The sequence below is a fragment of the Corvus brachyrhynchos genome, unplaced genomic scaffold (assembly GCF_000691975.1).
Source record: "Corvus brachyrhynchos isolate BGI_N302 unplaced genomic scaffold, ASM69197v1 scaffold65, whole genome shotgun sequence".
Lineage (NCBI taxonomy): Eukaryota > Metazoa > Chordata > Aves > Passeriformes > Corvidae > Corvus > Corvus brachyrhynchos.
In genome coordinates this window covers 1,802,828-1,830,504 of record NW_008238365.1, presented here as the reverse complement: position 1 = coordinate 1,830,504, position 27,677 = coordinate 1,802,828, and the positions used below count along the sequence as shown (strand labels likewise).

Genomic DNA, 27,677 nt, shown 5'->3' with positions numbered 1-27,677 from the left:
AGGCGGGCTTGGCCCCGCCTTGGGGCGGTGCCGTTGAGGCGCCGGTTGGGCGGTGCCCGCTGAGGGCCGGGCAGGTCCCTGAGGGAGAGAGGTGGGCGGTGTTCGCTTCTGTGCCCTCGGTGAGGCGAGAGCGGGGCCCTACCGCCTCCTGAGGTTTTTATCTGGAGAGGGAAAGGCTCCAGGGTGATTTTATTGCAGGTTTTTAATGCCGAAGGGGGCTTTGGAGATGGGCCTGGAGGGCAGGGTTAGATGGGATATTGGGAAAAAATCCCTTCCTGTGAGGGTGGGGAGGCCCTGGCGCAGGTTGCCCAGAGCAGCTGTGGCTGCCCCTGGATCCCTGGAAGTGTCCAAGGCCAGGCTGGACGGGGCTTGGAGCAGCCTGGGACGGTGGAAGGTGTCCCTGCCCATGGCACTGGGTGAACTTTATGTCCCTTCCAACCCAAATCATTTGGGGGTTCCATGGTTAGGAGCTGAGTTATCAGGCTACCACCCTCCATAGGGCTGACACAGCTCTGAAGGTGTCCCTTTTCATTGTTCTGGCAGAATGACAAGAGGAAGCAGCAGAATTGCCCGGGTTTCATTCCTGGAGTGTGTGACCCTCCCTTTTTTTAAACAGTAGTCCAAGCAACAGGAAAGACAAAAGACATTCCTTTAAATCCTTGGTCAAAGAGGACAGGAAATACCTTTCCTTAGTCCAAATTCTCCTGCTGGGTGAGAGTCAAGTGCGGGGCTTTCAAGTCCAAAGATTCCTTTTGGGATGAGTCCTCACTCCGGGGAAAACAGGGTTTGTTTGTGAATGCTTTGAAACGATTGAATTTTACAGGAAGGTTCTTTATCTGGTGCTCTTGGATGATAATGAGTATTTTGTGTGAGTGTCTCAGCGACTAAATCCCTGCTCCGTGTGCCCTCTGCTCCCTCCAGGGTTCCTCTTCCTTTGCTCAGTTTTTCCCAACCCCCCAAAAAAAAAGGTTTTTAGTGTGTTTATTTATCTCTGAAGGGCGGAGGTGGGCGATGAGACACTTGGCAGTTTTATTTAATGCCTCAAGCGTGTTCTGCAATTTAAGGCTGTAATTTGGGACTCCTGGGGTCTGCTGTGAGTGATTGGCAGCAGTTTTGGAGGAGAGGGCACAGCCTGTGGGGGTTTCCAATCTTTGGGGTTTCCATTGGCGCTGCTTGAGGGAACACTCGGGGTTGGGAGCTAAAATAGTCGGGAACAGGCACCAAATTGTGGTGTCTCAGTTTTTTTTTTACCTTCCCTGTTAAATTCCAGCATATTTGGGATACAGCTGAGTTCCTTTTACTGAGGATGTTGCTTTTGCTGGCAGGTTGGAGCTGACTCCTGCTGATTCCTCCTCTGGAAGGGCTGATCAAAGGCCACCAGCAGCAGATGAGCCTCAGCTCAGGCCTCTAGAGCTGGAAGCAGAGATCCAGGAAGCCCCAGCGACATGGGAGACACTTCCCCTCCTTCCCCCGGGCTCTGCCCGTGCCGGGAATTTAAACAGGACCCAGTTCCCAGGGCCAAGAGGTTGTCAGATTGTGCAGTGCAGGTTCAGGCCCTGCAGTCAGCTAAGAAAGCCTGTGTGCTGAGCCGGGGCTGCAGCACTCCAGATCCAGCAGGGAATCCTCCATTCCCTTCCCCAGGCTCTGGCTGCTCCCTTGGCCTGGATGAGAGTGGCCACGATGACCTTGCTGCCAGTTTTTCTGTGTCCAAGTACAACGACGTGGCCATTTCCCTGGACATCAGCAGGTGTTTTGACAACAGCGAGCTGGATGATTCCCTGCTGGAGCTGTCAGGCAGTGAGAAAGGGAATTCTCCCTTTGATTACACCGAGGAAGAGATCCAGGAAATCTTGGCAGATGATTCCGTGGATGCTGAGCAGCAGCACCTCGCTGGTGAAAGCCACCTGAGCCAAAATGCGAGCGGAGAGAGCGGCAAAGCTGAGAGCGGCAAAGCCGAGAGCAGCAGCTGCACTGCGGGGATGTCGGTCAGTGAGGCGGCCTCAGAGGTCACAGAGGAACCAAAGGAAGCCCAGGAGCATCCCTCAGGCAGTTCTGGGTGTGATCCTGGCTTTCTGAGTGGCAGTGCTGCTCTGGATGGGGCCCAGCTGCAGCAAGAGCTGGACCTTGACCTGCAGGAGCTCCTGAGCCTGTTCGCTGCCACCTGCTCCGATGAGGCTCTGGAGGACAATTACCTGGGAGAGGTGGAAGCTTTGGAAGCAATGATAGATGATTGCTTGAATTCTACAGCTGCTGGGAGCTGCATTCCCAAAGAATCCTCGGAAGGGGTGATGCCTAAAGGCCAGCAAAGCCTGGCTCAGGATTGTTCAGGACGATCCGTGCCCTCTTCCCACCTTCCCCGTGGCCAGAGCAAGGGGGATGAGAGTCCAGCATCTGTGCTGCCATCAAACAAAGAACTTGCCAAAGCAACAACGAGCTGTTCCTCAAGGAAATCAGGCTCTCCAGAGGGTGCTGAAGGGGAATCCACAGGAGCTGAGCAGCCATCAGGCAGCACTAAAGTAAACTCACGTCTTAATTCTTGTAACTTGAATGGTTTTAGTCCCATCCCTTTGGATTTGTGCTCGTGGCCGTGCCCACGTGCACACAAGTGTTGTGTTTATACAGGGGAGGTTTTGCCAAGTGGGTTTTTATGTAACTGCATAAGCAAAACTTACATGGAAAAGTTTAATTACACCTTAATCCCTTTTCCCCTTCCCTTTCCAGACATCTGTAGGCCAGACTGGGCAGGAAGAGACAACCAGTGGGAAGAAAAGTGACCAAGTAATTCCTGTCCCACAGAAGGACGAAAAAAGGTAATTTGGGAAACCCACACTTTGAAAAACATCCCAGCTGTTTCCTCCACCACTTTGTTGGTCGTGCGTTGCTGGGTTTATTTCTATTTTAAAATTAAGATGCGCTGAAAGGGAAACAATGAATATTTTACCCTGTAAGGTACTGGAAGAGGGGGGAAAGAATATCAGGGAGTGGGAAAGGAGGTGGGTCAGGCGGTGGAGGGGGTGTTTGTGCCGCTCCTCCCGGAGCGGTTCCCTGCAGGTGGCAGCAGCAGAGCGGATCGGGATGTTGCTCCTGCTCTTCCCCGCTCCTGGAGGTGGCACATCGGGGCTTTTCTGGGCGTTGCTGTTCGCAGCGTGGCCTTGAGTGGTGTGAAAAAGCTGCTTTTGAGAGCTCCCTGCGGGTTCCCGGCGTGGTCAGCGGGGCAGTGACCGGCTGGGTGGCTCAGCTGCTTTGCTCTCGGTGTGTTTGATCTTCGCGGCTTTACTCAAATAAACACTTCTATTTTCTCAATCCCTGAACGGTGCTACGAGAATGTCGTGTCTGCCGTAGTTCTGCAGGGCTCTCTGCCCTCTCTGCCAACTGTAACCTAATTTGACAAATCATCTCTAAAAAAAATGTTCACGCTCTTTGTTATTTTCAAGGCCAAAACCACGGACCTGCATTTCAGAAGTGCAACCTGAGCAAAAGAAACGTTTCTCTCCAGGCTGTGCCAATCCCAATGAGGAAAAGTGTGGCTATTACCTCAGGTAACCCCCAGGTGGGATGGGATGAGGCTGGTGGGCAGGGAAAAAATTGATATCCTGGCTGGCTGGATTTGTATTCTTTGTTTGGAGTGTGGTTGTTTTCAGAGGGGAATAAAAAGTGCCTGTGACACTTTTGTGCACTGCCATGCACAAAATTCCTGCACAGGAATCAGCCTGGCTGGGAAATATTGTAAAGGGTGTGGAAAATCAGGGATGCTCCCAAAGCAGGTTTGTACTCCCTGGGAAAAGCAGAGCTGAGCTCTGGCTTGTTCTGTTGGGGATTGACTTGGTTTTGGCAGTTCACAACTATCCCAGAATCATCAAAATTGGAAAAGACCTCAAAGATCATCGAGTTCCCACCTTGTCATCAACCCAGAGCACTGAGTGGACACCTCCAGGACTCCACCACCTCTCTGAAACCTCAGAACTCACACTGGGGGAATCTTGAGCTCAAGTGCTGAGATTTGGACTCAGACTGGGAGAATCTTGAGCTCAAGTGCTGAGATTTGGACTCAGACTGGGGAGAATCTTGAGCTCAGGTGCTGAGATTTGGACTCAGACTGGGAGAATCTTGAGCTCAGGTGCTGAGATTTGGACTCAGACTGGGAGAATCTTGAGCTCAAGTGCTGAGATTTGGACTCAGACTGGGAGAATCTTGAGCTCAAGTGCTGAGATTTGGATTTATTTTTGACACCTTCTCTGTGTTGCCTCAATGGTGTCATCCAAGAGCCACCGACTGCGGGGGTGTGGAAAGGAAGGTGTTGCAAAGAGCAGGTTTGGATTTCAGCTCAGGGGTGGCAGCTGATGGGTAGGACTGGGATGCTCTGAGAGGCAAAATATTCTGGTACCTTCCAGCCACAGCTCCCTGTGGTTATTTTGAGTGTTCATGGGTGCAATAATTGCCATTTCTTGCGAGGCAGGAGAAGCTGACAGTTCTGTGTGTGGAGCCTGCACTTAGGCAGGCAGCAGGAACAGCTGCATAGCCACGGGGCTGCTTCCAGAGGATGAATCCAGCATAAGTAATGCAGGGGGGGGGGGTGAGGCAAGGAAAGCTAAAATGGCCTGTTTTCTCTTGCTTTCAAATTAAAAATGCAAGACGTATGTTGTGAGTCACAGAAAATCAGGCAGGAGCTCTAAATGAGCGAGGCTGACGAGTGAAATCGAGCTCCCTTTTGCCGGGGAAGAACATTGTCTGTGATGCACACAATTGGATTTTCTTATTAGTGCAAACCTTTCTTATTCCAAATAGCTGGAGGCTTGGAATTCAGCCCGACAGACAGCGTGGGCTCTCCCAGTTGTCCCAGTTGTGGGCTGGCAGTGCCCTGGGTGCTGTTCCCCTGCACCTGGATCTGCAGCAGTGTTCCTGGGTGTGTGATTTGCATGGGAAGTGCTGAGTGATCCCAAGGAATCCATGAAGGAAAATTAGCAGGTTTAGAGCCAGCCGGGGAATTCCTTCTGGGAAGCAGTAACTAATATATTGCTGCCACAAATCTTCAGCTCTGTTTTGAGTTGCAAATCTCCTGGCATTTGTCTCAGGGTAATGTTTGCTTTGCTATCCCATCTATTACGTAATCTGTCTGTTCTTCCTTGGATCCTGGCTCTTGCTGCTGTGCTGTCTGAGGGAATTCCAAGCTGGCTACAGCAGAGATTTTGTCTTTTTCCTTATCTGCACAGTGTCTTGCACTTGCAGGAAATGCAACTTTCATATATATAAATGCAACATATATATATATATATATAATGCATTTTTCTAATATATAAATACAACTTCTGTATCTCTAAAAAATACATTTTTCATATAGATATCTTCTATATCTGCATATATCTCACATATATTCTTAAATTGGGTGGTTGAGTGCTAAAAGTCACACTGAGTAGTTGAAAAAAAATCCTTTTATATTCAGAATAAACTTCTCACATCGAGCTCTCTCCAGTGTGTTGGGAGACCAACCCCATGACTCTCCTTGTGCTTCCTCTCATTCTGCTTTCTAGATGCTCTTAAATCCTAATATATTCATTTATTTGCAGCTTCCCCTAAGAATTTAAATGCTGCTGAGGCTGTGCTGGAGCAGATGTAAAAATGAGCTGTGATTTGAGCATCTGCTTGGCAATGGGGGGCTGATAATTGACCACACAAGATTTCTGCCAGCTGACCATTTGTCAGCGTTTGCACTTTGTTATTGCCCTTTATCCTGCAGTAAATGGAATTATTTCCTTCCTGGTGAGATCCTTCTCAGCAATTCTGGGGCCGTATCAGCTACACAAATAATGAGGCTCCTAAAACTGTGTTATTTGGAGCAGAACCAAAGAATGGGTTGGGTTGGAAGGGACCTTAAAGATCATCCTGTTCCACCCCCTGCCATGAGCAGGGAACCTTCCACTGCTCCAAGCCCCATCCAGGCACCTCTGGGAAGCTGAGCTGGCTCCTGTCTAACCTCCATCCATTTTTTTCCCCCAACCAGGACTCCATCAGGAACTCTCCTTGAGGCTTGGTGTGCTTGCTAAAGGTTTTGGATGCTTTTAAAAATTTTATCAGACTTCTCACAACCTGGCAGAAACCTGATAAATTATTTCCTTGGATCTCCCTGGAATCAAAGGGAGAGGAGGATGAGGAAATACCTTATAAAGGGGCACAAACCATCTGGTCCTACTGTAATAACAAAGATCAATATCTTAAAAAAAAACCCCAGACACCGTGTTTGAGGTGATGGAAAAGGGAGAGCAGTGTCAGGGAACATTTGGAGAAACAGATCTGTGAAATACAAATGAGCTCTTTGCTTGCAGACTCTGCCTTGAAAGACTCTGGTCTCTTGATTGATGCTGAGCTGGCTGAGGGGGGAAAAAAAAACCCCAAACCTTAATCTTGAAGCAGTTTTTACCTGCCCAACTTAATTTTGCTTGGCTGGAGAGCAGGCAGGGAAGGTGCAGGGCTGGGGCTGTGCTGACATGAAGGAGGAATTACATTTAGTGGCTGAGCTCAGGAGGGAGATTTCACTTCAAAGCAAATGAAATCCACCTCCAAACCCTAAACTTCAAGAGCTGTGGGATGGGGTAGGAATTGATAAAGCAGATTTCTAGGTTTGTGGGGAGAAGATGCTGGGTTCAGAGTGTGATCCTTCTGGTCTGGGGGCTTCTTGAGTGGCAAAGCTGAAATAATCAGAGCTCCTGATTTCTAAATGAGTGGAATTTACCTGAAAACCTCATCTCACATCTGTAGTTTGGTCTGAACTGTTTTGGAAGGAATGAGGATGTGCCCAAGGAGAAAGAACTCAGAATGTTTGAAGCACTATTCCATGGCAGCTCAGTTTATCTGGCCCCCTTTCCTCAGGCCAAAAGGAGGCCTGAGGTAGATGGTGAGGCACTGGGATAAGTTTCTCCAAATATTTGGTGGGATTGGGCTGCCCCTGGGACTTCCCCTCTTGGAGAGGAGCTGAAATCTTTCCTGGAATGAGGCACTGTGAAAGTTTGTCCAACTCCTGAAAGGTTCACCCCTGGCAGTAGGAAATGTTCCCTCTGTTTTTATGACCTGTTTCACCTCTGACTCCAAATAAGGGAGGGAACTGAGATGTAGGAAGGCTCAAAATCTGTAAAAAAGTGGTGATTTCTTCTGCACTCATTGGAGACAATGGGAACTGCTGTGTAGGGTGAGAGTTTGCCTTGGAGAACCTCCCTTCCTCCCAAACAATCCACGGATTTCTCAAGAACACCTCTAAAAATCCCTTCTAGAAGTACCAATTTTTGGCCAGGAGTTGGGTAAATAGGAGCTGATCCTGCAGTTTCTGAAGGAGACCCGGGATTGCTCAGGAATCCTGGGAAGGAGCTGTGATTCACATCCATCACATGACTGCAGTGGCAGCACGGCAAAACCTTGGAGTTTGGACTGGGCAAGGACACGCTCTGCGCTCTGCTGAGAGCCCCTGGGAAAGCTGGACTTCAGCAAGGGCAATATTCCAGGGAATTGGCCTTTCCCTGAGCTCTGCTGCCTGTTCTGAGTGGAATCCAGACCAAGCTGGAGCCCTTCTGGTCCCTGCCTGTTCTTGCTGAGCAGCTGCTGTGAAAATAAAACTCTCTGTGCTGTCGAGGTGACAGCAGTTCCTGCTCCAAACCAGACGTTTGGACAGTGGATTTGCAGGAGTGACCCCCCCGTGGTTGGATTTTGCTTTGAAAAACCAGATGGTTTTGCAGTTTAAAAATGTGATTTCCTGAGTTAGACTCATCCCTGTGCACAAAAAAAAGATAAAAATCAAGCAGCAAAGTTGTGTTTTTCAAAACACAGATGGGGCAAAGCTTTGTAGCACTCTGAGGCCTGCAGATAACCAAGCCTCTTGAAGTGGTTTGGGTTTTAATCTTGCTTTTCTGAGGCTGCCTAAAGCTGGTGGGGTTTTGTCTGGCTGTTTCAGAACGTGCAAATGAGAGGGTTTAAGGCGGGTGCAGCACTTTGTGAGGAAAATTTCCTTTTTGTTTGAAGTTGAACCTTCAGCCTTTGTGGTGGGCCAGGGAGAAGGAGCTTTGCAAAGAAGCACCAGGCAGAATTCCTGAAAGGAACTTTGATGTTCTCCCTTCTCAAGGTGCCTTCTTAGGATGTGGTTTCACTTTGAAAACCTCCTACCAAGAAAATGAGGTACCAGCTGCGAGCCCCAAGGAAATGGAGATCTGTTTTCAGAGATGCTGCTGCTCCAGCCTCATCCAAATGCTCCTCTTGTGTTTGTTTTTACCTTTTTTGACCGACTTTTTTTGCAGAAATTACCCAAATTCCCACCCTAACACAGTGGGTGAGCAAGAACTTGGCCAAACACCATGATTTCCAGAGAATTCCTGAGCACTTCCAGTGTAGCCCCATTGGATTTTGCTGCTGTGCTGGTTCTTATTCTGCATTTAGAGGTGTTAATTGGTCTGGTTTTCAGTGGTTTTCACTTTCATTTGTAACTTCTCTGTAAAAGCATTTTGTGAGGTTTGTGCTTGAGTTTATAAATATTTTGCAGCTTTTAGATGTCACTTTCTTCTTTCCTGTGCTGCTGAGCAACTCCAAATGAGTTGGAGGTGGATAAGTTGATCTTCCCAATGTTCTTCCAAGGGGTGCCAGCAGGGCCTTGTGACTCCTTTAGGTATTTATAGGTGGAATTTTGGAGAGCAAATTAAGTTTATTCGGGGAGCAAATCATCTCATATTTTTATCATCGTAATCTGACTATTTCTGGAGATGCTTTTGGCTCATGTGATCTTGAAGAAATAAAAATTTAGGCTCAGTACTGATGTTTTTTAGTGTTCTGGTTCATAGATTTTACTCTTTTGCACCCAAAGTGGGACAGGAGGAAGTGGCTTTGAAAAACAGGCAAAGTTTCTCCCTGTCCTGAATGTGCAGTGACTGAAACGGGGAGAATTGAAATAATTTGTCCAAAGGATGAGCAGGGAAGCTTGGAGCAGAGCCTGGCACAGAATCCAGGCAGGAGGGAATCCATGGGCAGCACTTTTGGGGCTGGGTTGTCCAGGCAGGGCTGGGCTTTGTGATGTCCTCCAGTGATATCAGGTCCTTGATGCCACCAGAGCCTCTCAGGTGACTTTTACCTCTGTAAATTTTATTCACGGAGAGCTTTGCATTGAGGGAGAAGGAGAAACCCCTTGGGGGCATGTGGGAGTCGTCAGCACGTGGTGGTTCTTAGCTTTTGAAACCGGTGAACCCCACAAATCAAGGTCTTTGGAAAAGGAATCATTTCCCTGTGCTCTGAGGGCAGTTTCACCTGATGTGCAGCTCATGGAATCCCAGCATAATTCAGGTTAGAAGGGATATAAAGGTCATCCAGTCCCACCCCTGTCAGGGCAGGGACACCTTCTACTATCCCAGGCTGCTCCAAAATCCCTCTCCAACCCAGCCTTGGACACTTCCAGGGATGGAAATTCTTCTCAGCAAGCAGCACCTGACCATGCTAAGGAGGTGCTGGTGGCATCTCCAGGGCTGCTGTGTCCCAGAGCAGCTCCCCTGGGATGGGGCAGCTGGGGCAGAAGGGGATTTGTGTTCTTTGGGAGTGTAAAACTCCCAGGAATGAGCACTGCCATGGAGCAGCTCTGCCCTTTGGGAAGGATTTGAGCTTGTGGGCAGCTTTAGTGCTGCAAATTTCCTTCTTTGACATTGCAAGTGATTCACATCTGAGTGGTGGAGAGGGGAGGGAGGGGTTGTGGATGAAGCCTTCATGGAAGGGACAGAGTGTTTTGCTCTGTGTTTGCTGCTAGAGAGTAGCCAAGGGCCCTGATGATGATTTTTGCTGTAGTAGAACCCAGTGACATCAATAGAAACTGGAATAAAACTGCTTTGTGCAAGCCCTGCGTGAGCTCTGATGAAATGCCTCACAATTAAAAATTTAATAGCATTCATCAATGTATTGCAGCCAGCCAACAGCAGCTGGAAAACAATGAGACTGAAATTAAACTGCTGTGTGGGGTTTCTTTTCTGCCTTCCTCTCAAAAACTAACCCTTGCTCTTCCCTACTTTTCTGCTGTGAGGAGGAAGAAATTCCATCCTGGAACAGGAACTAGTGGAAGCTGATAATATTCTCCCTTTGGTTTGAGAGGGTGTTTAGGTGCAGAGCAGGTCAGGATGGTATAATAAATAAGTTTTATTTAGCAGTTGGTGGCACTAAAAGTGAGGGGTTTTGTGAGTTCAAAAGGACAACGATGCTGCAAAGTGTCCAATGGCATCGTGGGGCTCTGTCATTATTGCCTCTGCATCCAGCGTGTCCAGATTCCAAGGAAAAAGAGTTTTTTTCTGGCTGCCAGCTTTGCTGCCTCCATCAGGGAATCTGAAGTTCAAGCTGTGTCTTCCCTGGCTCTGTCACTAATAATGAAGGCTCTTCATTTGGAACTTACTTAACCAAAATTGAGGCTGCTCCTGGAGCTGAAAGAGAATCCAGAATCCTTTCTCCTCCAGCCGTGTGGGCCGCAGCACCACCGAGGGGGGGGGGAACATCATCCTTTTAATCCCTGTGGTCACCAGACAATTCAGTAGACGCCAGATTTGTGGAGGAAACAGAAGATATTTTAGCATAACAAGCGCGTCGATCAGGCAGCTTTTTAACAACTGCTGGAAAGCTGATTGAATTTGGTCAGCTCGGGCGGGCGGCTGCTTCCAGACGAGGCTGTAATAGCTCATTACACGTCGTTAGGAAGCTTTTTTTCCCCGCAAATCTGGGGAAATTACATTTGGTGGAACATATGGTGTCATCTCCAGCTCTCTCCTTGGGAAGCGCAGGCCTCGCCGTCTTTTGCTGGGGAAAGTGGATGTGCAGCTGTGACATTCGCTTTGGAGTGATGTCACCTTTCGTGTCTTTGGCAAACACTGGCATCAGCAGCCTGTTCCTCTCCATTTGCATCTCCTCCAGAAAGCCATTACCAGCTGAGATTGTGCTAACACTTTCCGCCGTGTAGGTGTTTCCTCCTCGGCTTCTATTGAAGTGCCAGGGAATCAAATGCCTCGTGTTCCCGTTTTCCTTGGAGCACGGAGCCTGTGCCGGTGCCTGGTGGCCCGGGGGAGGGGGTGACAAGTGGCTGGGGCTGTGTTGTGAGTTGGAAGGACACGCTGTGCAGGATTGTTTGCTCCACACTTCCTCCCGCGGCTCCTCTTGCCTAAACTCGTGGGGGAGGAATCTATTGGTTAAATTGTACTTGTAGGCATAATATTACAGTGCTTGGAAGGAGGGAGGCGAGCGGTGCTTCACTCGGAACACGCCCCGAGTGCGCTGCCAAAGGGTTCTGTTTGCAGCTCTTTGCTCCTATTGTGCCCCGAGTCTGTGCTCAGTGGGTTCTTGGAAGTCAGCGGGATTCATCCCGAGCCAGCTGGGAGGGCTGCTTCCCTTTGCTTTGGGAGATCAGCAGGGAATCAGCCTCTCTGGGATCCCTGGCACAGCAGCCCACTCCCACTTGCTGCTTTTTGGTATTTATTGAAACCTCCTTTTTCCAGCTCCCGCTTCCAACAATGAGTCAAAATCAGCAGTCAGGGCAAAAACACGTGGGGGGACGTGGGTGGTCTGTAGGGTGTGTTGTGCTGTGGCCCAGCATGACTTCCCTCAGTGTGTCTTGGGTTTATTTTTGCTTGATCTCTTGCCTTTATTGACTGTAAAACACCTCAGGAGTATCTTCTGGTAGCTGCTGATGGGAGTGAGGTGTCTGTTCTAAAGATGGGTTTAGGATTGGACTCACGGTACCGGAGCCTGAGCGGTGTCTGACTCTCATGGGTTACACTGGAATTTAATACCCAAACAGCAGTTAAAGCTTTGATGTTTATGACCCTCAGAACAGCAGCATTTTAAGTAACTTTCTTCTCCTCTAACCTTTTCCTAAAATGTGGAGTTACTCCATCACTTCAATGCAGAGTGGCTGAAAAATTTCCTTGAAGGGAATCTCTTGAACGGAGTGGTTTGGGGTCCCTGTGTGAGCTGAATTCTGCCAGCCTACATTTGTTTCTCCTCATTTACAGCATGATTTCCTTACTCTCCAAGCCTGCAGTTATGGGGCATCAAAATAACCCTGGCACTTCTTGCCACACCACGGTGTGAATATTGAACTCTGCCCCACACCGACACTTTTAAGTTTAATTCTATTCTGCCAAATGAGTGATCACATCTCTGTCAGGAAAGAAAATAGCTTAAACCTGTCCCTAGGGAACAACAACTGTGAGGAAAAAAAGGGATATGGCCTGAATTCCCAGGGACAACTGTCTTTAAAGCCAGACACACAACCCCCCAACCTGCCAAATTACCAGGCTGAATTTCCTCTGGAGCAGCTCTCCGAGGGTTGCTTGCTCGGCTGTCTGCTCCAGGATTAGGAGGGAGCATCTCCCTTATCATTTTGCACATGCTGTACCATCTGTCCTAAATCTCCCTTTGTAGGGCTGTGGATTCCAAATGCTGTTTCTTTCCTGGGAGATAACAGACGTGGCTGAAGAATTTTGCTAGGTAGGGTTGGGGTGCTATTTATGGTGCAAATTTTTTTATGTCCTGCAGCCAGAGCCAGCTCTGAACCTCGCTGGGTTTCTCCACCCAGACACTGAGAAAATATTTTAGGTTGTAGGTCTGTTTAGGTTTTAGGTCTGGGAAATAGAGAGTCCCCCAGTTCTAGGGTGTGTGTGCTGCTCAAAGCAGGCGAATATGAAATTATTAAATTCAGGCATTACAAGGACACAAGAGATGCCTTTAATCTTTTATTGTACATTATAAAATGTTTATTGCTCTGTCTGTATCAGAGGTGGTGACCTCTCCTTCTTGGTGATGGAAGAGTATGTTCAGGCAAAGGATCCATTGGAGACACCTTTGGGGTTGGCCTGGCTGAGACCAGCACATCTGCAGGTGAACTTCCCAGTGCCTTTCTCCCAAAGCAGCTCTTTGGGAAAGGTTGGTGACAGCAGAAGAGGAGAGATGGCAGCTCCTCACTGCCAGGCTGTTCCTTTGCAGGGACTCCCAACCCAGGCTCCTCTGAGTGCAGGTTTGTTGTGACAAGTTCCAAACCTTCCTCAGGCCAAGCTCTGTTGGCATTTGATGGAAACGAGTCGGATCCTGCCTCATCCCCTAGTGCATATGGAGTGATCTTGTGGAGGAGTTAAATAAATACAGATACCCCATGGCACACTAGAAAGAGTAAATCTTTTTCATGTGATGGTCCTGCATCTACCAGCTTTCCAGAGCACCAGCAATCCCCAGGGATCCTGTCAGCTTACAAACATCAAGCACTTCCTAAGAGAGAGGAGAACCCCAGCCCCTTTCCCATCCATCCATCCATCCATCCATCCATCCGTTCATCCATCCACCCTCATCCCTTTTTGGGAAGGACTATCTCCAGCAGACTCCTGCCATTCCAACGTCACCAGAACAGCGCAGGCAGGACGTGTGAGGAGAACCAGCCCTTCCCACACAGAAACGTTACTAAAAGAAGCATTTTAAGAACTTAAGCCCTCAGAAAAAGGCCCCTCAGGCCAGAGCCTTCCACAATAAACAGCTCTTGCCCCTGGAGACCTTGCATAGCAACCGGTATCATCAGGTGTTTTGTCTTTTTTTTTTTTTTTTGCTGACTGGCTACATTTTTTATGGACCTTTTATCCCACTGGTGGTGGACTCAGGCCCAGCTGAAAACACCACGAAGAAAATGGTTGAAATTCTCCTGGAAGCTAAATAACAGCTTCTGGTGTCCCCTCATGTTGGTCTGTGCCTCAGCGTTCCCCGATTATTTCTGAGGTGAAGAGCACCAGTGTGAGATAGGAGAGACAGCAACAGTGGAGAATGTGCTGCAGCCTGGCTGGAGAACAACCAGAGGGAAGTTCTCCTGGTGGGAATGGAAACTGGGGGATGCCTTTTTTTTCTTGTTTTTGTTTGAAAAACCCACCTGCAAGACGTGTTACACGACACACATCGATGAACAAAGCAAGGCCCGAGCACACAGCAGCCAAAATTTGGCTTCTCGGTGGTGTTTGCGATGAGCTTCCCTCCCTTCCTGCTCGGAGAGGGATGTGCCTGATGCCTGGGAATACCGCCGGGATGGAGTGACAGTGAGACCAGAGAAAGACACAACAGAACCTTGTGCATTCCTAAAAACAGGAAAACTGTCCCAGAAGACGGAGTGTGAGGGTGGAAAGGCGCGTGGGAGACCAGGAGACCATCGCTCCAGCCCAGGTGATTCGCGAGTCACGGATCGCTCCGGCATCGCTGATTCTTCTCCGTCTTCTTCGTTTGGGTGTCAGGGTTTTTTTTTTTTTTTGGCAGGATTTCCCTTCCTGGCCAGATGTTTTGCAGAACACAGATGAGGAGGTGGATTCCAGCGAGTGACAATCAGGAGGTCTTGTTTTCCAAATTGCTCCGACCACAACGTTTCACCTCCCCAGTCATCACGGCTCAGAGGCAGAGAGTGAGAGTGAGGGATGGAGTCCATCTCTCGGGTGTCAGGCTGTCATGCTTCAATGATGTTCACTGAGGGCTTGTTTTTTGGAAACTAGGAGAGAAAACAAAGGAAAAAAGGGATGCATAGAAGGGAAAAATCACATCAGAGCTCAGTGCTGGTCGTGTTTTGTGAAAATTCTCGTTCCCACCCCCTCGTGATGACGAAGAAGGGTCAGAGTTGAGGTTTTAGGCTTGGGGGTTCATTGCTGCTTCTGGACCATCGTAAATCAGTGAATTGTTTCAAATACTAAATAAATATAGCAGGGATGTGACCAGAAACACGAGGAAGTGAAATTAATTGAAGTACATTAGTATAAATTAAAGCCTTGACCTATTTACACTTTTCACGTCCTGCGTGTTACCATCCTCGCTCCTGCCGATTAACTCTCCAGTTAATTACAAGAGCAACATCCTCTTTGCCACGTGCCACGCCAGGGCTGCTCTGGGAGGACCCAAGGAACTCTTTTTCTTTTTTCCTCTCCAGAGAGATGCTCAGATAATCCAGAAACGTGGCTTGAAATCTGATTTCTCACGGCCCCGCAGGATCCAGGAGGTGGGAGTGAAGCGCTGCCGTCCTGATCAGCAGAGCCGTGGGTGTGGAGGGTGTTCCCTTCCCTCATCCCGGCTGGTGGCGGGAGGGAGGGGAGGATTTTGAACAGAGGCTTTTTTTTGGGGGTGATTTAACACAAATCCCTTGTGTTCCCTGCCCGCAGCTCTCACCTTGCTGCGCAGGAGGCCCCCGCCCTGGTGCTCGGGAGTGCTGTTCTCCGAGGCGCTCTTGGCTTTCTCCTTGCTGTTGTTTGGCTCGTTATCTTTGATGATATCGTACTGTCTGCAGAACAGGGCGATCACCCCTGACGGGAGAAAGCATCGGCCATCATCACACAAACGGGCTCAGCAGCCTGCAGAGATCACAGATCCCTTCTGGCCGGCCTCGGCAGCGTTCCCAGTTCCTCCCATCCCACAGCCGGGCAACCCTCTGGCTCTTCCCTTCCCCTAATTCCATGCTAAACTAGTTAGACAGGACGACAGAAGATTAATTATATCCCAGCCTCGCTGTTACGAAGTGGTTTAAGCCCTGCATTTTGGACCTCGACCAACACCAAGCCCCGCGGTGCAGCGAGCACAGGAGCTCCTGGAATTTGTGCCCGGTGCTAACGTGTCCTCTGATCCCTGTCCTCTGGAGGGAGGAGAAGGAGCTGGAGCTGGCGGAGGAGAGGCACGTTCTGGAGCTGCCAGCACCTGCGAATGGGCAGCAGCACAAGCTGCCAGCGGAAATTTCCTCCCCCACACAGCCAGGCACGTGGAGAGGGAAGCAGGGGCAGCCGTGGCACGTAAGATGACTGCAAATGTCTGTCTGAGAAGCTTTTATGTGATGTTTGGACCAAATAACATCTCTGCCTGCACATTCCAGACACGTCGGTGAAGTAGATGCTGGCAGATGCTGCTTTTCCCTCCCTGAAAAATCTTCCTTAATAGCGCAATATATTTAAGTCTTCCAGCAGCACATCACAAACTGCTCTCTAAAGTGAGTGTGGCAGTTGCCTCCAGGCTTTACTGATAAACACAGTGGCCCAAATTCTTTCCTTGGGAATGTGGATAAATGGCTGATTCCAGGAGAAAAGGCGTTAACGTCTGCCACAGCCACACCTTGTGTGATTTCCGTGGGTAAAACTGAGGCACAAAGACATGAAAATTGCCAGAAACACAAGAGCTGGGGTTTGGCTCAGTCCAGAGCTCTGGTTTGGACTGGTTCCATTTGGATTTGGCCAAACATGGTCACACAGGACAGGTTAAAAGCTGGAAGGAGGTTTTTGTGCATTGAGACTTGTGAAGAGAGATTCTCCTCACACCCCTTTTCCTTTTTAAATGCAAGTAATTTGTCTGGAAGGGAAATTGTGGGATTAGCAAATTCTTTGTTCCCAGCTGATCCGAGTCTCAGATTATTCTCCAGCGGGAGCTGAATCAGTTTTCAGTCACCCCATGTAATTATTCATGATTATTTTCCCTGGCAGGGCATTGAAATTGGGATGTGCACAACTAAAACATGGCATAAATGCTGGGAAAAAAACATGGCCTAGAGGTTCTGGAAATCTTCTAATTTCTTTTAGGTTTTCATGTGGTTATTGGCTTTAGGAATAATTTGCTGTCCGGTCTCTGGAGATGCAAATAAGGGCAAAAAACCCCAATATTTTACATGGAGCTGATTCAGTGTCACCTGGATTCCTCCATCCCCTTCTGTGTAAATTTATAAATAAAAAAAAAAAATAAAAGTAAAAATAAAAATATAATAGAAATAGAAATACAAATAGTGGGTGTGGTGAGCAAGACTCTTAAAATCTGTTTTGCCTGAGCACTGGAGTCATATAATATCCAGAAATTTACTGCAACCTGGAATATCTGAAGGACTCAAGGCATATCCTGTTGGATATTTGGATCTCTGGAAACGTTCCAGGACAGGGCTTGAAGCAACCTGGTCTGGTGGAAGGTTGGGGTGGAATAAAATGATCTTTATGTCCCTTCCAGCCCAAACCATTCCATGATTCTGTGGCTGAGGGCATCATAATCAGGGCAGTCTGGAAAAAAATGAGATTACTGGATTAGCCATAGGGAATTGCTTCCATCAAATCCATTTTCTACTTCCTGGTGGACCAAACTTGAGGTGCAAAGCCCAACCTGAGGTGCCCTTACAGCTGAGAGCTCCGCACTTTTTTGGGGGGAAGGGTTTCTTCCCAGGTTTTTCCGTGATTCCACGTGCAGCCAGGCATTCCTTTTTTTGAGGGATATCCCATGGATATGACACACTTCTGACAGAGAGCTTGGACTGACCTGCCCACATAAACAACACCACAACAATGATGAGAATTTCCCCCGCTCGCAGCTGTTGGTTTTTCTTCGCCATCTCCTTCATTGTCACCTCATCTGCACAAGGGGAAAGAGACACCGTGAGACCCAAAACCCGGCTCAGACCCTGCTTTAGCAGCACCCCCGACCCCAGTCAGGGGTGGCAGGGGGCAGAGCCAGCAGGGAGAGAGTCCCGAGACTCCTTAGGGCACTGGGGTTAGGATTTAGGAAGGAATTCCTCCCTGTAAGGGTGGGGAGGCCCAGAGCAGCTGTGGCTGCCCCTGGATCCCTGGCAGTGTCCAAGGCCAGGTTGGACAGGGCTTGGAGCACCGTGGGATAGTGGAAGGTGTCCCTGCCTGTGGCAGGGAGTGGAATGGGATGAACTTTATGTCCCTTCCAACCCAAACCAGTCTGGGATTGTGGGATTCATCCTGTGATTCTGTGACATCCCGAGGGGACGGGGCTCAACAGGCAGCTGCCGCGGGGTGAGCCCACATGTTATCTGTCCCCGTGGCTGCTCTCTCTGCTGTCCCTGTCCCTGTTAGTGCCATCTGCGCCTGTCACAAAGCCTTGCATGCTCCAGCAGTTGCAGCTCAGCAGCGTGGAGAGCCTGGCAGGATATTTCTCAGCGGAGCTCTGGGATTCAGAAACGAGCGGAGCCTTTTTGCAGGGCGTAATTCGCCTCCTTGCCTTCAAAGCATTAAGAAGATTACAGTTCAGGCCCCCAGGAAAGGAGCAGTGCTCCTCTTAGTGCTTGCAGATAAACAGCAATTCAGGATTTACAGCCTCCAAATCAGTTTAATAAAGAGAGTGGAGAACTCACGTCCTCAGAACCACGGCCAAAAGCCCTGGAAAAGGCCGGGGCTTCAGCAGGCAGGGAGGGACCTGTGTGTCCCCACAGCCCTGCACTGCCAGGCCCTCTTTGGAGCAGGATTCTTGCTGACAGAAAACCCTCATCAGCCTGGTTTGGCTAAAGAGGAACAAGTGAAGGAGTTGCCAGTGAGGAAGTGCCTGATTTTCTCCATGGAGATATTGAAAACCCAGCTGGGTGTGATCCTGCTCTGCTTGACCCTGTCTGGGTGATCTCAAGAAGTCCCTCCCAACCTCAGCTCTCTGTGATTTCGCAGAAATATTGAAAATGTAAGAAAAGTGGGAGCCTCTGGGGTTTTTTTTTGCCCTGAAATCCGAGTACAGGAAGCTCTGTGAATCCCACAAGTGCCCTGTGAGCACAGTGGTGTGCCCAGTGCTGGTTCCACATGAGTTCACAGGCTGGCCAGGAATTTGCCCCAGCATTCTCCACTTGTAGGGAGCAGGACACAGAGCCGGAAACCTTCTCCTTCTCACTTTGTTAAATCTCATCTGAAATGGGAGAAAGGAGCAGCCACCTCCTGTCACCTTGTGCCCCCTCCAGCTTTGTCTGCTGGGCACCCTCAGCACATCCTGAGAAGACACTCAGCCCCAGGAGTGTGTTTATCCCACAGGGCTTCTCCCAGCTCCTCTCACCACACAGGATCCTGGTTCCTCTCTGCGGAGCCCTGCGTCCCAGGGGCCACGTAGGAACTCACCCACACTTGCCTTTATTTTTAGAGGCTAGTTTCTCAGCTTCCCTGGGGGTCTTGAAGAGGACTGGCTCACTAGCAGGGCTCTGGCCTTGGATGCTGATGGATTGGACATGCACAATGTACTCAGTGTCTTCCTCTAGGTCCCAGAGGGCACAGGAGCGGGTGGTGGTGTTCACCTCCTGGATGAAGCGCAGCATCCGCACGTCCTTCTTCTGGAAGCCGAGAGAGGAGAGCACAGAGTGGTGGAGAGGCCTCCCGTGTGCACTGCTGTCACCTAAGGCCACTGATTCCTGCCCTGCCCACCACGTGGATGTGGAGAAACCATCGGGATCCTTCCCTCTCTGCAGCCACCAACACGCAAAGCGCCGCTGCAAAGAGGACGGGGAGCCAAATCCCCTCTCGGACCACGAGGGACAGGACGAGAAGGAATGGGCTTAAACTGCAGCTGGAGGGTTTGGGAATGGAAGGGACCTGGGGAGGAGATGGACATGGCTGAAAATGGGTAATTCTAGGCACGGTACCTGCTGGGAAATTGCAAATCCAATGACAACTTCGTCTTCCAGGACATCCCAAGTGACCACGGCCGAGTTGGCTTTCAGGTGTTTGACTGTGACATTTACTGGAGCCGACGGGCTGTCTGCAAGGAGGGAGAGCAGAGCCTTTACAGGGGCAGGAGGCACAGTGAGGGCAAGGAAAGGAACACAAAAGGACCTTCCTCAGGGTCCATTTTGGATATGTGACCTGGAAATTGCAGGTACTCCAGGTGTCAGTTCCCAGGAGGTTCTAGGAGATGTCAGCAGAGAGTATGAGTTACATTCAACATGGATTCAAACTAACAGAGGGGAAATGTAAGTTAAATATGGGCAAGAAATCCTTCCCTGGGAGGGTGGTAGAGGTTGCCCAGAGAAGCTGTGGCTGCCTCATCCCTGGAAGTGTCCAAGGAGCAACCTGGGCTAGTGCAAAGTGTCCCTGCCCACGGCAGGGGGTGGCATTGGCTGATCCTTCTGTCCCTTCCAAGGGTTCCATGTGTGAAATACCTGACCCTTGGGAAGAGTTTCTTGAACACCACAGCCGAGCCCTGAGCAGCTCATTCATCCCATCCTCCCCAGCCATGTTTTTCCCTGTTGTTCCCTATTACAGTCTGACAGTGACAGCTGGGAGGAAATTCCAGCTCTGCCTTGGAAGTGCACACAGAAGGAATGCTTTGATGAGCGCTCTGGAGGTTTGGAACGCGGGAGTGGAGTAACCAGGAGAGTTTCTTTTGCTTTTCCCTTCGAGCCTGGCAGGAAATGTTCCCTACAACGTTTTGTGGCTGATGTGGGAGCACGTCCAGCCAGCATCCACTTGGAGCTGCCAGGACACGCTGCCACGGCTCCGGTGGATATTGAAATGTGGGAAGGGCAGGCCAGGAAAGCAGGAGCCTGAGGCTCTGTGTTTATTCCCAATTCCAGAGGCAGCTGCATTTCCAGCAGGATGGCCCCAGCCTTGCCAAGGAGAGCTGGGCTCTTGCACACCCTCCCCAGGAGCCTCTTCCCGAGGGAGCTGCCCAGTCCAAAGCCCATCCTGGCATCTCGAGGGAAGGTTTTACCTCCCAGGCTTGGCACAGCCCTTCCAGCTGGACTCTGTTGCTGCTCCCCTGGTCAAATTTAATTCACAATCTTCAGCTTGTGCCCTGATCCCAAAGCAGTGAATGCTGATTAGCCCCAGGGAGTCAGTAAGGTGAGGAAGAGTCGTTTTAGTCTGACTTTTATAAGAAATTAATACTTTTACATCATTGTAACCACCCCTTTGGGGCTGGGACAGGTCACCAGTACAAGAGGGATGCACTTGTGCCCCTCTCCAGTGACACTTGTTGGATTTATGGTCATTCCCAGCCACCCAGATGGGGCTGAAAATATTCAAGCTGGAGTGTCAGTGTCTGACATCACTCCTGGTGAATGTTCCCTCGGGAACAGAGGAATAACAGGAGCACAGAATTCCCCAGCTGAAGGTCACTTGGCACAGTGATCCCTTATTCCTTTCACAGCCAGCAGGGAGACCCTTAGGAATGGGATGTCTGGACAAGCCATTCGAGCCAGACTGATTCTAGTGAATCCCTCAGTGAGAAAAAAAGTCACTGAATGGCTGAATTCACACAAATCTGGGACTTTAGGAGGAGCAGCAAATCTCTGTGATTCCACAGAGGGGTGTCATTCCTCTCTGGAGTAATGATGGAGTCAGTGCTGACCCAGAGCATTCTCATCTCCCAGGGCCTGGCCCTCATGGAATGAGGCAGAATTCCCCATCTGTCCTCTTGGAGAACGGGAACACTCATCATCCTGCAGCAGCAGGGCCAAGGACAAGCTGAGGAGGGAGACAGATCATCCTCCCCATCCTGGAAAAAACCCTTCCAAACCCGGCTGTGACACCAGGAAGGGACGTGGGTCTGCAGCTCCTCACCTTCCCCCGTGACTGAACCAACAAAAGTCGAGTCTAATTTTAGGAAGGGGCGGTCAGCAGACAGGAATGTGCACAGGGAAGGTCTGTGAGTCATGCCTGATGAATTTTTGCTGGAACATACGGAGGACATGACGGAGTTGAGGGATGGGAGACAAAACAGTCTCCAGCTGCAGCCGAGCACTTCGCCCTTCCCGGCTGCACCGCTCGATCCCGGCGTGGTTGTCTTCCCTGGATATTTTTAGGAGCTAAATAATTTTTTTTTAGGAGCTACCACTGACTTACCCAGCTTCAGTTGGAGGAGGCCTTTGAAAAGAGATGAATTAACCCCACAGGAACAGAGAGCAGAGATCATGGAAAAAGCTGGGAAAAGGGAACGGCACTCGGAGTGCCCGGGTGCCTGTTGAAATTTGTGACCTTGAGGGAGGCACAGCATAAAAGGTGTCTGAGTTTCCTGATGGCAGAAGATGTGGGGGAGTTGGGAAGACCTTGAAGAGCTGGAGGAGAGCAAAAAACTCCTCTGGGAAGTGATGGGAGAGGGTGGAGAGCTGTGAGGCAGGAGGGAAGCACTTGGCAAAGCTGAAACCCAGAGCTTGAAGCCTCCAAAACTGGAATCTGGATGGAAGTGAGGGAGAAATCACCTGGAGTGGGTGGTCAGGAACATTCTAGAACCCCTGTTTATAGGAATACCTGAGAGAGGGATGGGGTAGTGAAGTCAGCAGCTCTAAAATCCTGGAATCTGGGACAGCAGATCCCAGTGTGCCTTCCCTTGCACTGCCACAGATCAGGAGTAGCTACACCCAGATCAGTGGTGTCAAACCAGCATAAAAACGCTAAAAAGAGAATTAAACTCTGTTTGACAGAAATACAAACCCAGGAAAATGAATTTCCTGCTCCCAGAGCTGCAGGGATCATTTGGAACCACAATTTTCATCCCTGAGGTTGCTTTTCTCCCCATTCCCAGGAGATGAAATGATGAGATCATGACTTCCTAAGATCTAAAACACCATTCCAAGATATTCCACACGACTTTTGGCTCCCTGGCCCTGTTGCAGCTCTTTGTTAGTGCCAGCCTGGCTGAGATCAGGTGGAAGAAGTGTAATTCCTGTAATTTCCCAGCTGGCTGCAGGGGGTCGGCAGCTCAGGCAGGGCCTTGAGGTGCCAAATCCAAGTTTTTGCTTCCTTCTGGAGTCATGTGCAACTCCTGGAAACTTTGCTTCTGTGCCTGTGGCAGCCAGGAAAGCTGCTGGTGTTCTGGGAGCGGGCACAGAGGGTGGGAATGCTGCAGGGATGGCAGGGAATGGGTTGTGGATCAAGTCTTTCTCGTGCCTGTTTACTCCAGGGCAGCACATTCCCTGTCTGCTCCATGAGGGAATGGTGCAGGATTCCTGGTTTAGCAAATCCCACCCTGCAAACTGGCAGAGGATCTGCTTGACCGAATTTGGATGGAAAATTATTCTCATTTTCACGTCAGCAGAAATCACTCCACCCCTCATTAAGGGAAACCCTGGTGATTTAGGCTGAAATCGGGAATTTTAAATGCGAATGGCAGCTTAAAAACCCGAGGATTTCTAAAATCCCATCTCGTTTCCTTCCCACAGAGTCCGAAATCTTCCATCCCCCAGGCCCTCGTGTCCCAGCCCTCTCCTACTCCGCCGCCCCTGGGGCCCTTCTGGCAGGAGCAGGTCGGAGCCTCCTCTGTGCACCAAGAAATCCTGAGCCGTGGAGATGATCCCGAATCCCTTCCCGATGCTGAGAACCCCTCCCAGCCTCCCATTAAATGTTTTCCTCGTTATTGTTGGACTTTAATTGGAGAGAGAGGAACCCCCCCCCCACTTTACAACTCGTCCCTGGCTTCGTTATGGGCACAACTGGCACGAGGAAGAGGAGCCCACGCACTTCCCTGTGAGTTGGCTTCCCCATGGGAGCTGTAGCATGGATGGGGTGAGCGGGAAAAAGAGCAGGGAGAAGATTTGTGTCCATAAATCCAGCTGTCAGCTGGGAATGTGGGGGGTGGGGATGCTGAATATTGGGGTGTCCAAACCCTGGGGTGTTCTACAGGATCAGGGAGGTACCTGGGCCACAAAGGCAGCACTGAAGGAAAGGAAGAACCTGTGGAAATGTCACACCCTTGGGGGTCACCTCAGGCCAGCCAAGTCCAGGCTGTAGGTCTGGAATTAGAGCACGTTCCTGGATTTATCTCCCCAGCCAAAGGGCTCAAACCCCAAAACCCCCTTCTGAATTCACCTTTCCCAGAAACTCCGGTCATGTGGAGGTGCTGGGAGTTGCATCCTGCATGGCTGAGGCTGTGCTGTAGTCCCAGCATTTTCCAAGTCACTCAGCTCCTCTCCCAAGCAGCTCCTTCCCTGCTGGGAAGGGCTGAGCTGAGCTGCCTCAGAGCCCCAGGGACATGGTCTGGTGAGCTGAGGCTCTGAAGCAGCTCAGCCCGTGCTTTCCAGCTGCCCTTCCCTGCACAAAGCAGTGAATTCCAGCCTTGATTCCCAGCGACTCTTGATTCCTGCACCACAACCTTCCCTGCAGATGCAGGAGATGGAAGGGCACGACCCGAAAGGAACAACCCTAAACCCGTGTGATGTTTTCTGCCAGCCCCGCTGCCTTTTCCCTGACTTTGGATTCACACAGAGCTGCTTTTGCTGCTTCTCTGAGCCTCTCTGTGCTCTCCCAGCATGGATCCCATCCGTGGATGTAATTGCTTGTGGGTTTTATGGGTTGTGTAGGAAGGGCTGGCACATTGCTCAGCGTTCCCGAGGGTTTTAATGAAGGGAGCCCCATGGGGAATGTGTGGGAGCAGGGCCCATCCTGCTCCCAGCCCCACGGGAAGCAGAGCTGTTTGCAAAGATCCAGCGATTTCAAAGAGCAGAGAGGCCAACTGGTGGTTCTTCAGCTGGGAAAGAGGCAATTATTTCCTACTGACCGCCCACTTCCCTATAAAAATGGGATATTAATAGGCCCCCAGCCCCCTCCTGCCCACCCCTTGGCTCCGTGGCTGATTCCCCAGGGAGCAGCTGCCCAAATGTGCCGCTGGAAATGCTGCCAGGGAGCACAGAGACTGTGGCCAGCCTGCTACTGGGAGTTCCTCAGGGCAGAAGGAAGGGATATTTCTACCTTGGAGAGACCCAAAGACAGGCAGGATTCTCTTGGGTCTCCCCAGTGCCATGGTTTGGGTTTAAATGCTGCCAACTCGGAGCAGAGTCGTTGCCATCGTGACATGTTTTATGCAGGACCCAAATATCCACAAAGAACTGGGTGCCATGGGCTTTTCTAGCTCCTCTTATCCCACACCTCTGTAGTATCAGAGAAGTCAGAGGGGGCGAGGAAGCCTGGGAATTTCCTGCTGGCACCAGACCTCTCCCAGGATTTTGTTGCCTGCTCCTAGCCCGGCTCTGCTCTTGTATCCCGTTTTTTACTGCCCACATAAAGATTTGCAGCTTCATTGCTCAATACATTTCTGCTTTTAACTGAATTATGCTCGATCCAGGCCCTAATCCATCCTCTGGGCACTTCATAAACCAGCAAGAGTTTATTTAGCAAAGGGTGAGGATGTATCCAGGACCAGGACACGGATGACACTCCGTGGAGGACCCTGCCACAGAATGCACGCTTAATATCTGCAAACACACCTCTCTGGGAGGAATCTCCCTTTTCCACAAGCATATTCCCAGCAGGAGACAGCGTTTGGAAGAGGATGGCTCAACCTTGGCTGCCTCTCCCGGCACCATCCCTGCTGAGAGCCTGACACCGGGGGTTAGAAACCTCCACATCCCAATTAAATCCCTCCTACGCCGAACACAGGAATCAATAAAGTGCTTACGCCACCCCATCAGCCGGCCAGGAATCTCCCCGGCCTCTGGGATGCAGGGAAAGGGCTGGAATGGGTTGCTTTGTTCTTTCCAAATAGCTGAGAGACCTTTCCCTGCTCTCTTGAGCGTGCTGAGCGTGTTGCTCGCCCTGATCCTGCCAGCCCGTGGGTGATCCCAGCTCCCCGGGTTCAGGGGAGCACATCCAGCTCGGACAAGCTGGGAATCAGCACCTGGAGTGAGATTGTCACCTTTGCTTTGCTGTCCTTCCCCCTGAGGCTGGGAGAGCTTCCTGGGGAGGGGGTGAGGGGGGTTTGCAGTGGCTCAGGGGGTGAGGACACTTCAGAGCTGAGTAGAGACCAGAATCCAGTCAGGGGGGTTTGGCACCTTTTTGGGCAGCCGAGGTGGGGGAGCTGTGAAGGGGCTCCTCAAACTGCAGGTCCAGGTTCTGAAGGCTGGCTCAGAGCTGTGCTGGCAGGGGAGCTTTTACCTGAGCAGTGTAGGTGGGGGAGCTGTGAAGGGGCTCCTCAAACTGGAGCAGGTCCAGGTTCTGAAGGCTGGCTCAGAGCTGTGCTGGCAGGGGAGCTTTTACCTGAGCAGTGTGTCACCTCTGCTCTCCATCTGACAAAAATAAACCTGAACTGAGCTGCTCTACGGGCTGGCACCTGGCAGCGAGGCTCTTTGCAAGTCACAGGGGCCGTGGCCTATTTTGGGGTCTTCCATCATCACCCCACTGCTCTTCGAGCCCTCAGCAGTGCCCCCAGCCCAGCCCAGCTCCCCCCCTCTTCGTTAGCTCAGCCTAACGAGGAGGGGGCTGCTGGCAGAGCAAGGCTGTGGCCAAATTAAATCCTATTTCTGACTCGCCAACCATCCCGAGTGTTTCCTCTGGAGCAGTGGGAATGATGGGAGGGCATCACCCACACGGGTGGGATTTGGGGGCCGCCAAAGAGCGTTGGTGTGGAGATTATTTCTCAGCCACCTCATCCTCCTGCTCCTGCTTCCCCTCCTCCCTCACCTTGGCATCACCTTGGCAAAAAATGATCCTGCCTGGCCAAAATCCCTGAATCCAGAGCAGGGCCTGTGCTCGGTGCCACTCACCAGCCCTTGCCCTGGCATTGCCAGGGGGGAATTTGCACCAGTGCCCTCCCGGGAACAACAGCTTTAATCTTTCATGACAGGAATTATTTTAAACCCGCTCACACAAGCTCTGGGTCCAAAGGGAACAGACCCTGGAGCCTCCATCCCTGCCTGGGAATGATTTCCTCCCCATGGGCTTTTCCAATGACTCCTCCTTGGTGGCCTTGTGGCCACATCATCAGGCAGGGCTGGGGACACGGAGCTGGCGGTGACGCTGCCGCTACCTCTGTGTGACCTTGGGAAAATCACTCCATACCCTCATCCCTCTGTTCCTGCTCTGGAAAACAGGGGCAGCACAAGTTCTCTGCCTCACCTGGCTGCAGGGAGAGCTCATCAGGACCCTTGGCATGGGTGGCACAGAAGGAGGAGGCAGCGGGGGGTGCGTGGCTCACACACAGCTCCCCGTGAGCTCCCGGGAACGTGGCACGGACACCTCCTGGCCCAGGCAGGAGCAGGAGGTGGTTATAGGCAGAGACACAACTCCCTGTTTACTCTCAGATGCCAAACGAGGTGATTCAAGGATAAGGAAGAGCAGGGAAGTGGCCTAGTTTACAGAAAACCCCGAGTGCTGTCACAATTGCAGACGCCTCCATTGTGCCGTGGTGTTTTCCTCGTCGCTCCCTCCCTTTGGGAATGTTTCATTAATCTCCCCGGATCTGGCGGTTGTGAAACAGCAACTTCAGAGGCCGATGCCTGGCCAAGGACGGGTGGCAGAGCTGAAGGGAGCCCGGGTTTGCTGCAGCCCCGATGAGGCCGAATGTAACTCCAGCAAGTTCCAGGGCTGGCTGGGGGGCGAAGGAATTTCCACTCCCTGGAGCTCTGCATCCCTAATAATCACCCCCAGCCTCCTGGAATGCCAGATATCCTGGCTGTCAGCATTCTCCGAATCAAAGCAGCTGTTCCACCAACATCTTACAGCCAGCGAAGGAGACAACCCTGGGCTGCCTGGGAGCGCGACTGGTTTGGGCTGGGGAGCTCCACCAGCACTGCCCAGTTTACACCCACACAGAGGGTGCTGGGGCCAAGGCTCAGCCTGGCCAATGCAGGCAAGAGTGGACTTGGCTCCGTCCTGGTAGCTCCAAAATTAGGTCCAGCTCACAGGGACCATCCTTCCCCAAAGATCCCCCACCTCAGGTGACCTGCTCAGCTCGGAGGGGCCTGGTTTGCATGGCTGGGATGTGCGGTGCCCCTGGAGAGACGGTTCCTGGGGGGCCACCATGGTTCCTGTGGGACCACGGTGCTTCCCCAGCGCTCACAGGGCTCCCAGCAGAGCCTGGCTGGGCCCTGGACAGCCGGCAAGGGGCACTGCCAGAGCTGACGTGCCCGTGGCACCAGCAGAGCAGACCTGGCTTTCCCCCCTCGGCTCCGGTTCAGCCCCGTGACACGAACCGGGGCCGCTGCTCAGATGCCCAAAATCTCCCCCTGCCCA

At 51.0% G+C, this 27,677-nt stretch overlaps 2 protein-coding genes across 3 annotated transcripts; one reads left to right on the top strand and one right to left on the bottom strand.

Moving 5' to 3' along the window:
- The first annotated feature begins 65 nt into the window (after positions 1–65).
- LOC108447117 (S100P-binding protein-like) lies at positions 66–23,088 on the top strand. 2 transcript variants are annotated; one of them, XM_017736134.1, is made up of 5 exons: positions 66–119; positions 1,326–2,516; positions 2,722–2,810; positions 3,435–3,539; positions 22,895–23,088. In XM_017736134.1, exons 2-5 carry the CDS (start codon positions 1,446–1,448, stop codon positions 23,010–23,012), a joined length of 1,383 nt encoding a protein of 460 aa, XP_017591623.1. In that variant the 5' UTR covers positions 66–119; positions 1,326–1,445; the 3' UTR covers positions 23,013–23,088. The 2 variants fall into 2 exon arrangements, with proteins under 2 accessions (XP_017591623.1, XP_017591624.1); XM_017736135.1 differs by lacking the exon at positions 22,895–23,088 and adding an exon at positions 5,999–7,615.
- FNDC5 (fibronectin type III domain containing 5) lies at positions 13,571–19,493 on the bottom strand. Its single transcript, XM_017736138.1, has 5 exons — positions 19,379–19,493; positions 18,871–19,069; positions 17,281–17,373; positions 15,172–15,305; positions 13,571–14,503 (listed from the first exon to the last, which is right to left on the bottom strand). The coding sequence occupies exons 2-5, from the start codon at positions 19,052–19,054 to the stop codon at positions 14,462–14,464; spliced, it is 453 nt and encodes a 150-aa protein (XP_017591627.1). The 5' UTR covers positions 19,055–19,069; positions 19,379–19,493; the 3' UTR covers positions 13,571–14,461.
- Positions 23,089–27,677: the final 4,589 nt, after the last annotated feature.